The following is a 12856-nucleotide window of genomic DNA, read 5'->3' as shown; positions in this document are numbered from 1 at the left end:
CTTAGCAGCACAGTGCCCTGGGCTGGCATCCAGACGCTGGGGAAGCTGAGGCTGGCACCTGGGCCTTCACGCATTAGCGACAGGGTGGCCACACTGGCAGCACACCAGGCCCTGGGCGCCCATCCTCTACGGTCCTCTGCCCCACTTCACACCACTGTCCCTTACAGGGGCTCCCCATGACCCCCAGGGTCTCATGAGAGGCAGGGGTACCTGAGGAAGTCTAGGATTGTGAACCCTGGCTTCAACAGAGAGCCCACCAGGGCACCCTAGGCAACGCTGTCCTCTGGGTGGGAGCCATGGCTGGGCCAGGGCAGCAGGAGGCAGGTCCCCAGAGTTGGTGGGAAGCGGCTGCCCTGCCCTTGGGATCAGAAGTGGGACAGCTGGGACTCGAACTGGCACCCATAGGGGACACACATGGCAGAGTCACCTCCCCTGGTCCTCCTCAGCACTGCGCGAGGGTAGAGGAGCTAGGGCATGGGTCTTGGGGTCAGCTCCACCCTCAGCTTTTGGCTAAGCTCAAGGACAGCCAGCAGCCACGGCCCTGCAACAGGCACAGGGTGAACACGGCCAAGACCTGGAGGCCAGCACCAGCCTCAGGGCCAGGCCGAGGCCTCCTCTGCCTCCTCTGCCCGCTGCCGCTTGGGTCAGACCCGTCACCCTCAACCTAGAGCCCCTGGCTTCAATACCGGGAGAGCCTGTGACAGACTTCATGTTGGCAACACAGCAGTAGGGACAGGGCCTGAGCTGGACAGTGACGTGGGCAGAGGTCTCCCCTGTTAAGAACCAGAAAGTCCCATAGGCCTCCAGCAAGGCCACCCCTCCGTACCCTCCCCCTTTGGCCACCCAGGAGGCCATAAGCCCCGCCCTGCCATCTGTTTCCAAAACAGGCCAGACAGGCTCTGCTGACCATACAAGGAAGACGCTGGCCTCCTAGCCAGGCCTGTGGTGCTCCCAGCTCCTGGGGGCTCCCATCACAGCCCACTAGCCTGGGGTCTTGGTGGCAAAGGTCAGGTAGCCGGTGTGGCCCACGGCCTCCTTCATGGGCGTGCCGCTGCGGAAGGGGCTGGCGTCAGAGCCGGCGGGGGGCCCGATGCTGGCCCCCAGGTCCGGCAGGGGCAGGCTGACTGTGCGCACGTTGTAGAGCTGCGGTAGCACCTCCAGGGTGCTCAGCTCCGTGAAGCCGCGGGCTGCCAGGGCCTGGCACGTGCGCTGCACCTGCTCGATGCACGGCGAGAAGGAGCAGAAGCGCCCACCTGTGAGGAGCAGGAGATGGGGTCAGAGGGCAGGGGCCAGCAGAACCCCCAGAAGCCCTTCCTGGGACCTGACCTCACCCTAAGACAGTCCCAACAGATGCCAAGCCTTGGGCCACAGACAGCTGGAACCCCAGGACTCAAGGGCCCTGTGGAGACCTCACCGTCACCAACTGGCCTGCCCTGGGGCAGGAGCCCTCCTGGGGCTGCAGCTCACCTGCCCAGGCCAAGCCCTCCAGACAGCACCCCCAGCTGTCCTGTGCCCACTGTCTCCAGCCAGCAGGCAGCCAGGGCCGGGCCAAGGCGGGCTGTGCCAGCACAGCCATCCTCACAGCTCCGCCTGCACGGGGCTGCGGGGGCTGCTGCTGTCACAGGAAATGAGGGGCTGTCGCTTGCTCCTGGGAACAGGCGGTGCCCACTCTGAACAGAGCTTGACAGCCCCTCCCTGCTGCCTCCCACTGGGGAAGCCCACCTGCTTCCCCAGGCCTGCCTGCAGCGCATCAGAGTCCAATCCTGGTACAGCTTACAGCGTGGCAGGTCCTCACACCCCGAGGTCTGCCGCCTTCAGCCGTGGCAGACCAGGGGCCCCTGGGCGGTCTGAGGTGGGAAGAGGTACCTGCAGCTCAGCACCAGGGCCAAAGGGCAGGGCCCGCCCCCAGACAAGCGAGCTGCCTCAGAACACCCAGTCCACGAAGAGGCTGGGGCCTCTGGCCCAGAACGCCAAGTCCAGGCAAGGCCTAGGAGGGGCGCCCAGGCCAGGAAGCAGACAGCCAAAAGCCTGAGGGAGGCGCCACAGCAACAGCAAAGACAGAATGAGGCCCCAGCTCAGCGTCCCCAGCGGCCTGGACCAAGGTCCGAGCAGCGTGGGCAAAGCGGGAAGGCATGTCCGTGTGGGGGCCCAGTGGCTGCACCCCCCACTCCTGGCCCCAGGCCATCTCAGCAGAGACCAGGGACACGCGGTCCAGGGCCAAGCCTGAGCCAGCAAGCAGGGGCCCCCACTTGCTATCTGAGCTGGCCTGAGCTCCCACCCACCGTCCTCCCAGGCCCTCCTGAAGGCAGCTACAGCTGGGAGGGGGAGGGGCCCTGGTGGCCTGCGCCAGCTCCTTCTCCAGAAAAGGGAAAAACCCTGGGCCCCGCCGCCCGCCTCCCTGGCTCAGGGCCGACCTTCCCAGGCCGCTCCGCCTCCGCCTGCAGCATCTTCCCTAAAAGGGGCCGGCCTGCCAGGCGCTGCAGCAGCGGGGCCGGGGGTGGGGGAAGGGATTGGCAGGAAATGGTTGGGAGCAGGGGCTACCCCTGCAACCTCCACCCTGGCCCCCAGATGGCTCCCATCTCACGTGGGCAGGGGGCACAGCCAAGGAGAGGGCGAGCAGGGAGAGGACTCCTCCAGCCAGCCTGACCCCTCCCCACCTTGGCCGAGAAGGGCCGGAGCCCGGCCTCTGCTGTTTGTGTGGCCTGGGGGTCCTCAGAACTCTCCCGGCTCCACGTGCCTCCGAGCCAGGACGAGGCCTGGGAGCTCAGCCCCGTGCACCCCTCCCGAGCCGTGCACCCCTCCCGAGCCGCGGACACACCTTCGACCTTGAGGGCGTCCCAGGCGTGGCCCACGGCCTCCCAGGGCGACGGGATGTCCAGGAAGACGGCATCCGCCACATGGCTCACACCGAAGCCGCTGCGGCACACGTCCTGGGTGTGCACAGTCACCCAGCGGCCCACGCGGTGCTCCTGGAACTCCTGGCGGGCCTTCTCCGCTCGCTGCTGGTGGAACTCTACGGTGTGCAGGTGGCCGGTGGGCGCCACGGTGCGGATGATGGCGTGGGACACAGAACCGCTGCCAGTGCCTGGTGGGATGGGGCAGGCCAGGCGTCGGGGACTGCCTCCCAGCAAACAAACCCATTCTCACCTGCAGACCTGAAGAGGCCCCTGAGGCCAACCCAGGCTTGCAATGAAACAGGTCCAATCCAGAGGCTGTCCGTCCGGCCACCCACTGGGCTTGGGGTGCTCAAACCGGCCCCGTGCTAGTGGGGAGGCCAGCCGGGACTGATGGGCGTGGACAAGAGCCAGGACAGTGGCAGCTCCACCTACTGCGCGGGCACAGTGGAGCTGAGACCTGACGGGCTGGCCTTGTGGGAAGTCTGGGCAGAGCTGATAAGCCCTGGCCTCTCATCCCTCCACACAGCAGATACCCCACTCCCGTCAGCAGCTGCCCACCTCACCCCTCCTTCCTCCCACCTTGCTCAGCCTCAGCCACGTGGCCCGGCAGCCACCGCTCTCCCTCCCACTCACTGCACCCGCCCCACGTCCCGCAGGGCTATCCTGAGTGCTCCCCGACAGCCGCCCATCAGCCTCGGGGCCGCTTCCACGACGAGCCCTCCCGGCGCTGGGCGGTCCTGCCAGACTCCTGCTGCAGCGCCTGCTCACACATGCTGCCTCCCTTAACACCAGCGGTGCTCAGGGTCAGCAAGTGCAGAGCTGGACTGACCCAGCCCATGTCCACCCCTGCCGAGGCCGGTGCCGCGGGGGTGCCCTTGGCTCCCCTCTCCCCGATCCAATTCACCAATAACTCACCGCTCTCCCTGAATCTCTGGGAGCCAACCCTCTTCCCACATCCCCGCCCCTCCCTCCTGGCTCTCCACAAAGGCTGCCTTTAATACTGTCTAAAGCTGGCCATCAGGAGGGGCCCTGGTTGTTCAGCGCTGACACCCCACATGAGCACAGGTTCAAGTCCGGGCTGCTCCACTTCCTGCTCTGGCCTGGAAAAGGAGAAGACGGCCAAGTGCTTGGGCCCTTGCGCCCGCGTGGGAGACCCGGAGGAGGCTTCTGGCTCCTGCCTGGCCCAGTCCCAGCCATGGTAGGTATTTGGGGAATGAGCCAATGGAAGGAAGATCTTTTCTCTGTCTCTCTCTTTCTCTAACTCTTTCAAATAAATAAATATATGTTTACAAAAACACACAGCCAGCAAATCCTCTCCAGCTCACTCAGACAAGGCCACATCTGCACGGCCAGGCACACTCTGCTTCTCACTATGGGACGAACGGCCTGCTATCGACCCTGAGGTGCACACTTCCTCCCCAGTTTCACTCCCTTTTCCACACTCGCAACGGGCTCCAACCACAGGGCCTCTGCACGGCTGCTCCTGGTACAGGGCTCTCTCCCGGCTCTCGGCACGCTCGTCATTTTCAATTCAATGTCCACTCCTCAGAGACCTTCCCGGCTGCCATGGCTGGAGGGACCCCCCCACCCCGAGTCGCCCTCAGACAGCGCTTAGAGGTTTCATGGCAATCACTAGTGCTGAGGTGGTCAGCCAGGCCCACTCCCTCTGCTCGACTTCCTGAGCCACAGCACCGGGCCAGGGCTCCTGCCCCGCTCCGTGAGGGGAACCTGGCACATCGCAGGGGCCCAGGAGCAGTGGGGCAAGGGCCTGGGAGGGGGGAACAGCACTGATGGTGCTGACTCTTAGCCCTGCTCTGCACACCACTGCTGCCCAGAACCCCTCGGAGGGGTCAGGGTGGCCTGAGGCCCTCACAAAGCCAGCAGCAGTGGTGCTCAGAGCGTTCCCTGAGCTGGGTCCCAGCTCCCCAGCCGACGGGGAACAGGCCACCCGGCGTCCAGCTGCATGAGGGACCAGGCTGTTCCCGCCAGTCTACTCGCTTCACGGGGACTGCTGACTCCCAGGCACCTCCATCCACCCCTGGGCCCTGGCCCAGCAACATGGGCACTACGTCCCGAGGCCGGTGAAGGCCCAGTGACGGACGAGCACAGGGCCGGCCCCACCACAGTGAGCCTCTGGGGTAGCCCTGGCTCTCTCCAGGAGAGCTCCTCTCCCCCACCCCACAGCACAGGGACGGGGCCTGTGTCAGCACCTTGGTCAGCGCCACGCACCCCTGGCCGCCTCATCCAGGCACCATCTCCCCCAGGGGTCATCACTGGTCCGTCCCCCTCACCTCCCGCCTCCCACTCAGGTGACAGCCCAGCTCCCAGCGGGTTTCCTGCCGTCGACCCCCATCCTGCAGAGAGAGATCTAGAGCCGCCCCGGGCCGCGGGGAGGGCCTGAGCTCGGAGCAGCCGCGGCGCTCACCGGACTCGCAGACCACGGAGCCGGGCCGCAGCTCCAGCATCATGGTGAGCAGGGCGATGTCCGTGGAGTACAGGATCTGTGTGCGGTGCGGCAGGTTCAGCGTCCACAGCTCGGGCGTGGGGTGCAGCACGTACACCCAGCCCCCCCGGCCGCAGGTCACCTTGGAGCCGAAGGGGCGGCCGATGAGGTCGACCGAGTGCCGCAGGACGCCGTGCCGGGTCTGGGTCTGAGCCCCTCGCTGTACACGCACGGCCACCATGGCGCCGTGGCCCAGGGACAGGATGGCCGTGTCACCCTCCTTGATCAGCTCCTCATAAGCCACGAAGCTCATGGTGTTACTGTCGGGCACGTGCCAGAGACCTGGGGAGGTGTGGGCACGAGGTCAGGGGCCTGGGGCTCGGGCACGAGGGCTGGCGGGCTCGGGCCCAGGCTCTGCGGGACAGGGCAGCTGGACAGCGCCGGGCTCGGACATCGGAAGTGCTTCTTGGTCTGGAGCCTGAGACAGGGCCTTTGAGCTCAACCCAGGGACGGAGGGGGGGAGGCTGGGCCCAGGAACCCTCGCCCAGGCCTGGCTCCACGCCCCGGGTCTGCGGCGGGCAGAGGCCTTCGGGAGGCGTCGCTAGCCGGGTGCAGCCAACGGCCTGTGGGGTGCCTCCGAGCCAGGCTGAACCCCGGGAGCGCCTCCTTCAGCCTCCCCCAGAGGAGGCGGAGGGGGACGTGCGAGGCGTCAGCGTCCGCGGCATGGGGCTGGGGGCGCAGAGGGCAGAAAAACCCAAGGCGGGAAGGGAACCAGGCCCGGCCGCCGAGGGGCGATCCACGGGAGGCGGAGGTGCGCCCCAGGGCCGGCCTCGGAAGGCCCGGGGCGCCGCGACCGGCCCGCGCGCCCCTCCCCCCCGCGCTGGCGTCGGGGGTCCCGCAGTCTCACCCGGGACGCTCCTGCTCCCCGCGCCTCCACACGTGGCCGCGCGACCTCGGCGGCAGCTCCGGCGCTTCCGGCTCCGGACGCGCGGGGATGACGTCACGATGCCCCGCCCCCCCGCGCGGGCTCCTGGGAGCGGCCGGGCCGCCCTTGGCGTGGCTCCCAGAGGACGCGGGGGGCCGACGGGTCTGTGGGTGCCGCTCGTGGTGGAGGGGCCCCCAGCCAGGACAAAAATAAAAGCCCCCCGTTCCCAGCTGGGATGGGCCCGCCCCGATTTCCCTCATGCGCGAGTTAGGGCCGGTGGGCGGCCGCTGCCCGCCCCCCATCGCGGGGGACACTGGGTCCCTGCACCGTGCGCCGCCGGGGGCGGCCCTGCTGGGCCCCTGGCGGATGTCGGAGGACGGGATGGGACGGCTTCGGCCCCCGGCCGGGTGAGGCCTGGGCGGGGCAGAACCGGGGAGAAGCCCGCCCGCCCCGGCTGGAAGCGACCCAGGCCTCAGGCTACTGCAGTCCGGTAGTGGGATGTCCAGGCCGCGGCAGAGCCAGGCCCGAGCTCTGCCAGCCTTGGGGCGCCCGGGACGCCGCCTCCAGCCCCGTCCGCGGCCCCCACCCCTGTTCCCCCCTCCGCGATGCGCCCGCCCCTGAGTCACCCCCTGTTTGCGCCCCGGAGGAAGTGGACTTCCCGCCCCGGGAGTCGTCTTGCCCAGCCTCTGGGCCGCTGTGTGGCGACGCCGGCGCCTGCCCCGAGCCTGAATTAGGGCTCCTGACTCAGCTGCGGTTTCCCTCGCCCAGCTTCCCGCTTCTGCGCGTTGCCGCCTGCCCGGCTCCTCCCGCGCCCGCTTCTCCACCGGGCCTGGGTGGGCGAGCAGAGGCCGCCTCCCCCAGGGTTCTGCTGGGGGCCCGCCCTGGGCCCCTTCCCAGGGTGGAGCTTGTCCCCTGGGGATCAGGATAAGGAGCTCGCCTAAGTCCAGGCAGTCCGTGTGGTCACACTGGGCCTTAAAGCTGGCAAACCGACGAGGCCAGGCAGGAGGGAGGCCCCGGGTAAGAGGTCCGGACGTGTGCAGGAAAGGGGCAGCTAAGCCCACCGCTGGGAGGGCTGCTCCGCCCACATCCCCCCCAGCTGCCTGCCACAGCCCTGTGCCTGGGACCCCAGCCGGCTTCTCTGGTTCCTCGGAGCTCAGGGGCAGGGAGCCCTGGGATGGGAAACAAGGCCCACCCCCTGCCCACCCGCCTCCCCTCGGCTCCACCCGCCCTGTCTGCCCGGCTCAGCTCAGCTCCTTCCTCTGAATAAACCGGTCTTGGCTAATGTGTAACCGCCTGTGGTTTCTGAGGCTGAGGCACCAGGGCCCCTCCGCTGCCCAGCGACAGCCCAGCTTCCTGCCTGGACACTGCCAGACTGGCTCCTGTGCGCCCTGGGGGAGGCAGAGCGGTCTGCAGAGGAGGGGCAGGGTGGCCGGTCAGCTCCAGGCCCCTGCTCCCCCCTGGAGGGGGCCGCCAGGACCCCTGAGCCGGCTCCGCCGGATTCGGGTCTGAAGACCGCCGCTGCCGCTGCCCCCTTCACACCCTCGGTCTGTTCCCAAGGGCACTCCCGGGTCAGGGGGGCACTGGGGACAGACACGCCAGGACCCGCGAGGTGTGCTGGACCTCTGACCGAGCTCTTCTGTTGCCCAACTAGCAATCTTCTGATTATCTGCAAAACAGGAAAAAAAACACCCCTCGGGGCGCCGGGGGTGGGGGGCGAGTAAGAGGACGCCGAGCCCCAGGCTGGAGCCAGTGCCTCTCGCCACAGCTCTGCCCTCTGGCCCTCACCTCTGCAATCCTGACCTTGCCTGTGAGGGAGAGGGGAGGGGGCGTGGACGGAGGGGGCGTGGACGGGTCAGGGCCTCACTGGGGTGGGGCAGGCAGGTGACCTTGGAGGGGCGGAAGAGCTGGAACAGAGGAAGCCCCGAGTGACCCCTGCCCGCCGCAGGGGGTCTGGGGGACTGTGTGATAGGAAGAGAAACGAGCATTTCGGGGCTCTGGGGGTGGGGTGGGGTGGAGTGGGGTGGGGGCGAGCAGCTGCAGACATTCCTCAGATTGGGAAAGCAGGAATGCTGGCTTAAGGAACACCTGCTGTCTGGCCGTTTGTCTCTTTACTTGGGTTTTATGGCTCTAAGAAGCGCAGAATACCAAGGTGGGGGAGGGGGGAGGCAGGAATTCCCTCGGCAGCGGCCGAGGGCCGGGACCTGGGCCGGGGACACCACACCCTCCAGGGCTCACTCTGCCAGAGGCCGACCCGCTCTCCTGTGCTCTGCACCTGTGCACCTGCCGCGGCTCCAGGGCCCTCCCTTCAGGGACTCCTCCTCAGTGCCCCTCAAGCCTGGGCTGCTGCGCTGGCCGGGGGGCTGCCCGGGCACCCCAGTGCACCCCGACGCGGACTCACGGTCGCCCTCCAGCAGCAGGGCTGTGCCCTTTCTCCCGGTGCTGCCCACGTGGTCCCCAGCACCTGGCACCCCTCAGGTGCTCAGGCACAGCTGTGTGTGGAGGAGGGGTTGTAAAAGCAGGCAGATACGGGCTCCTACGCCGTGAAGGAGGGACAGGATGCCTCCGCTCGCCTGACGCCTGATACTCCTCCCAGGCAGATGCCCGAGACCCTGGCCAGCCCCGAGGGTGGCACCAGGGTCTACCCGGTCTCTTCTCCGATTTCACTCCCACTCCCGCGTCACCTGGTCCGCTTGCGGAGAGCCCGGAGGCTGTCCTCGGGGTGGCTGCGTTCCTAGAAGTGGGCTGGCTGGGTCACAGAGTTCGAACATGTTTTGTTTTCACGGACACTGCCAAGTTACTCTCCAAAAAGGATGCCGGGGGCAGGAAGTGGAACTGGCCCCCACCTGGGGTTGGTGTGTCTCCTGGATTTCCCCAGCCTGGGTGGGTGGTTTTATTTCCGGGATTCCGACTTAGTGAGGCTTCCTCAGCCTCCCGCGGCCGGCTTCCTCCCCACCTTAGCCCAGCGCCTCTGGGCCGCCTTGCGGGTGGGGTGCTGGGAAGCCGTGCCCGGTGCGGAGGCCCCGGGGCGAGTGCCCTCTCCTAGGAGGAAGTGGGCCCCTGGGTCTCCTCCGGTTCGATGGAGCCCATGGACTCGCCCAAGGTCGGCCCCCGCGGCGCCGCGGGGTTGGGCCGCAGCCAGCTCGCCCCTCCCGCGCCTAGCGCTGCACCCGATCGCCCGGGAGACGCCCGCAGGCACCTTGAGGAAGGTCGGCGGCTCCGGGCCGCTGGGCCGGGCCGGGCCGGGGGCAGCACTGGCTGCGGAAGCCGCGGACGCTTTCGCTCGGCCCCTCGCCGCCAACCTCGGGGACTGGCGGGGATGAGAAAAGGCGGGAGTGGGGTGGGCAAGGACCCCAGCGTCCTCCAGCGCCCGGTGGTTCTCGGGCCTCAGTTTCCCCGGCCGATACAGTGAGTGCGCGAGGGGGAGAGGCCCAAGATGTCCAAGAACCGGGGTCCCGCGCCGGGGATCCCAGGCGGGAGCCGGCGGGGTGGCCGGGTAGCGCGGGGTCCCGGCGAGGGCATAGCAGAGGGGGGCTGTCCGGGGTGTCGGGGGCTGCAGGCGACGGACAAAGCCCCGGCACCTCCCCGCTGCTCGGGCCAATGGAATGAATGGGCTATAAATAGCGGCCAATGGGCGGCCCGCATCGCGCCCCTTAAGAGCCTCGGGAGCGCGGAGCCGCCGCTGTTCGCCAGCGCCGCGCCCGGAGCTGCAGACCGAGCCCCCAGCCCGCCCGCCAGCCTGGTGAGGGGCCCGAGGGACGGCTGGGACGGTGGCGTCGCGTGCGGAGGGGCCCCGGGGGCCGCGGCGCCGCCTGGAGAGCGCGGGGGGTCCCGCCAGGGTCCCTGGCGATTGCAGGCGCCTTCCGCGCGCGCTGTGGACCCGCTGACCTTGGCAGCGTCTGGGGGGCTCCGGGGCTTTGGGCCGCGGCGCCGGGAGTGGTTTGCAGGGCCCAGCGGCCGGGGCGCGCGGTGCTAGCTGACCCGCGTCTCCCCGCAGTCCGCCGCTGCCGCCGCCATGCCCTTCTCCAACACCCACAACACGCTGAAGCTGCGCTTCCCGGCCGAGGACGAGTTCCCCGACCTGAGCGCCCACAATAACCACATGGCCAAAGTGCTGACCCCCGAGATGTACGCCGAGCTGCGCGCCAAGAGCACGCCCAGCGGCTTCACGCTGGACGACGTCATCCAGACCGGCGTCGACAACCCGGGTACGCGCATCCCCGGGCCGGGGTCCCCGGCGGCGGCGGCGGCGCGCGCGGGCCTGGCGGTGACGTCTCTGCCTTCCTCCCGCCCCCAGGCCACCCGTTCATCATGACCGTGGGCTGCGTGGCGGGCGACGAGGAGTCCTACGAGGTGTTCAAGGAGCTCTTCGACCCCATCATCGAGGACCGGCACGGCGGCTACAAGCCCAGCGACGAGCACAAGACCGACCTCAACCCCGACAACCTGCAGGTGCGCGCGCGGGCGGCGGGCGGCGGGCGGCGGGCGGGGAGGCATCCCGGCGCTCACTCCTGGCCCCCGCACCCAGGGCGGCGACGACCTGGACCCTAACTACGTGCTGAGCTCGCGGGTGCGCACTGGCCGCAGCATCCGGGGCTTCTGCCTGCCCCCGCACTGCAGCCGCGGCGAGCGCCGCGCCGTCGAGAAGCTGGCGGTGGAAGGTAGGCGCCAGGGGCGGGGGTCAGCCGCACCACCCCTCCCCGCTTATTAACCAGCCACCCGAGCCGCCGCCGCGCCCTTGTCTGCGCCTGCCCGTGTCCGGAGGGGCCGAGGCCCTGAGGCCCTGCCGGGCACCCAGACGGGGCGGGCTCAGCAGTGCGCCGCTGTTGTCCGCAGCGCTGTCCAGCCTGGACGGCGACCTGGCCGGCAGGTACTACGCGCTCAAGAGCATGACCGAGGCGGAGCAGCAGCAGCTCATCGACGACCACTTCCTCTTCGACAAGCCCGTGTCGCCCCTGCTGCTGGCCTCCGGCATGGCCCGCGACTGGCCGGACGCCCGCGGTATTTGGTGAGCGCGTGGCCCCCTGCGCTGCTCGCCACCCCGCTCCCCTCGGGAGTGGGGCGCACAGTGGCCGAGGAGGCCGAGGGAGGGGCCGGGTGCGCCCGGTTTGGTACTGCCTCGGTCCTGCGCAGGTGACCTTGGCCGCGCAGGGTGGACGGAAGCCTCAGCCTCCGTGGGGCGCAGACGAGGGCCCTGGCTCCTTGTTGTCTTGTTTTCCCTACCTCCCTCGCCTGGCTCCCGTTCCCCTCGGGATTCTGGCAGGTGCTGGGTGACGCAGGAGCTTCCTGCCAGTGAGGGCGGAGCCGCCGCCGGGGGCCTCGGCGCTCAGGGAGCAGCGCTTCCCCTGGGTGGGGGATGAGTGCTGCCCCTGCCCCCCACCCTCTGGTCTCCCTGTTTCCCGCAGTGTTGATGGGGCTGGGGTCTCGAGGCAGCCCCTTCCCCGGTGGAGTGGGGGGCTCGCCCTGACGGGGCCTCTCCTCCAGGCACAATGACAACAAGACCTTCCTGGTGTGGATCAACGAGGAGGACCACCTCCGGGTCATCTCCATGCAGAAGGGTGGCAACATGAAGGAGGTGTTCACGCGCTTCTGCAATGGCCTCACCCAGGTCAGCGCCGGGGCCGGGGGCAGGGCAGACCCCAGACCCCAGAGCGCAGGCGCGGGCGTCCTCAGGCCACGTCCTCATGCCCTGTGCTCCACCACCTCCAGATCGAAACGCTCTTCAAGTCTAAGAACTACGAGTTCATGTGGAACCCTCACCTGGGCTACATCCTCACCTGCCCCTCCAACCTGGGCACGGGGCTGCGGGCAGGCGTGCACATCAAGCTGCCCCACCTGGGCCAGCACGAGAAGTTCTCCGAGGTGCTCAAGCGGCTGCGGCTTCAGAAGCGAGGCACAGGTGAGGGGGGCAGAGGCTGCAGGCAGCCCTCTCCCCACGTCCTCCTCTCTCTGACCTGGCTGTCTCCCATGCCCAGGTGGTGTGGACACGGCCGCCGTGGGCGGGGTCTTTGACGTCTCCAACGCCGACCGCCTGGGCTTCTCCGAGGTGGAGCTGGTGCAGATGGTGGTGGACGGCGTGAAGCTGCTCATTGAGATGGAGCAGCGGCTGGAGCAGGGCCAGGCCATCGACGACCTCATGCCTGCCCAGAAGTGAAGCCGGCCCGTGCCTGCCACCAGCCCCGCTTCCTAACTTATTGCCCGGGCAGCGCCCACACGCACCCCGAAGTTCACCCGGCGGCTGAGCCCTTAGCCTCGCTGTAGAGACTTGTGTCGCCCCCGGTAGAGTCTATTTTTTTGATGGCTAAGATGTTGCTGATGCTGAAATAAACCAGGGTTTTGGCCTGCCCTCCGTCTCTGCGTGGTGCCTTCCCTTCAACAGCCAGGCCACAGGGGTCCTGGTTCCGCCTACTGGCCTCCGTTCCTTTTGTTTTTCTTAAAGATTGGAAGGCAGAGTGACAGACAGATATCCACCTGCTAACCCTAACCCTAACCCTCCCCAAATGACCAAAACAGCCAGGGCTAGGCCAGGCCGAAGCCAGGAGTCAAGAACTCCATCCAGGTCTCCCACGTGAGTGGCAGGGCCACAGTACCATG

At 68.4% G+C, this 12856-nt stretch overlaps 2 protein-coding genes across 4 annotated transcripts; one reads left to right on the top strand and one right to left on the bottom strand.

Annotated features, from left to right (window-relative positions):
* Positions 1 to 249: 249 nt before the first annotated feature.
* On the bottom strand, positions 250 to 6378 carry TRMT61A (tRNA methyltransferase 61A). Of its 2 annotated transcripts, XM_008248639.4 has the most exons (5): positions 6248 to 6378; positions 5483 to 5682; positions 5323 to 5398; positions 2819 to 3085; positions 831 to 1253 (listed from the first exon to the last, which is right to left on the bottom strand). In XM_008248639.4, the coding sequence occupies exons 2-5, from the start codon at positions 5651 to 5653 to the stop codon at positions 982 to 984; spliced, it is 786 nt and encodes a 261-aa protein (XP_008246861.1). In that variant the 5' UTR covers positions 5654 to 5682; positions 6248 to 6378; the 3' UTR covers positions 831 to 981. The 2 variants fall into 2 exon arrangements, with proteins under 2 accessions (XP_002721756.1, XP_008246861.1); XM_002721710.5 differs by having other exon boundaries at positions 250 to 1253; positions 5323 to 5682.
* Positions 6379 to 9846: 3468 nt separating this feature from the next.
* On the top strand, positions 9847 to 12608 carry CKB (creatine kinase B). 2 transcript variants are annotated; one of them, XM_051834795.2, is made up of 8 exons: positions 9847 to 10004; positions 10260 to 10470; positions 10560 to 10714; positions 10791 to 10923; positions 11099 to 11270; positions 11747 to 11870; positions 11972 to 12161; positions 12238 to 12608. In XM_051834795.2, the coding sequence occupies exons 2-8, from the start codon at positions 10278 to 10280 to the stop codon at positions 12414 to 12416; spliced, it is 1146 nt and encodes a 381-aa protein (XP_051690755.1). In that variant the 5' UTR covers positions 9847 to 10004; positions 10260 to 10277; the 3' UTR covers positions 12417 to 12608.
* The last annotated feature ends 248 nt before the right edge of the window (positions 12609 to 12856 follow it).

Source organism: Oryctolagus cuniculus, chromosome 20, assembly GCF_964237555.1.
Source record: "Oryctolagus cuniculus chromosome 20, mOryCun1.1, whole genome shotgun sequence".
Taxonomy (NCBI): Eukaryota; Metazoa; Chordata; class Mammalia; order Lagomorpha; family Leporidae; genus Oryctolagus; species Oryctolagus cuniculus.
This window is presented reverse-complemented; position numbering and strand designations above follow the sequence as displayed.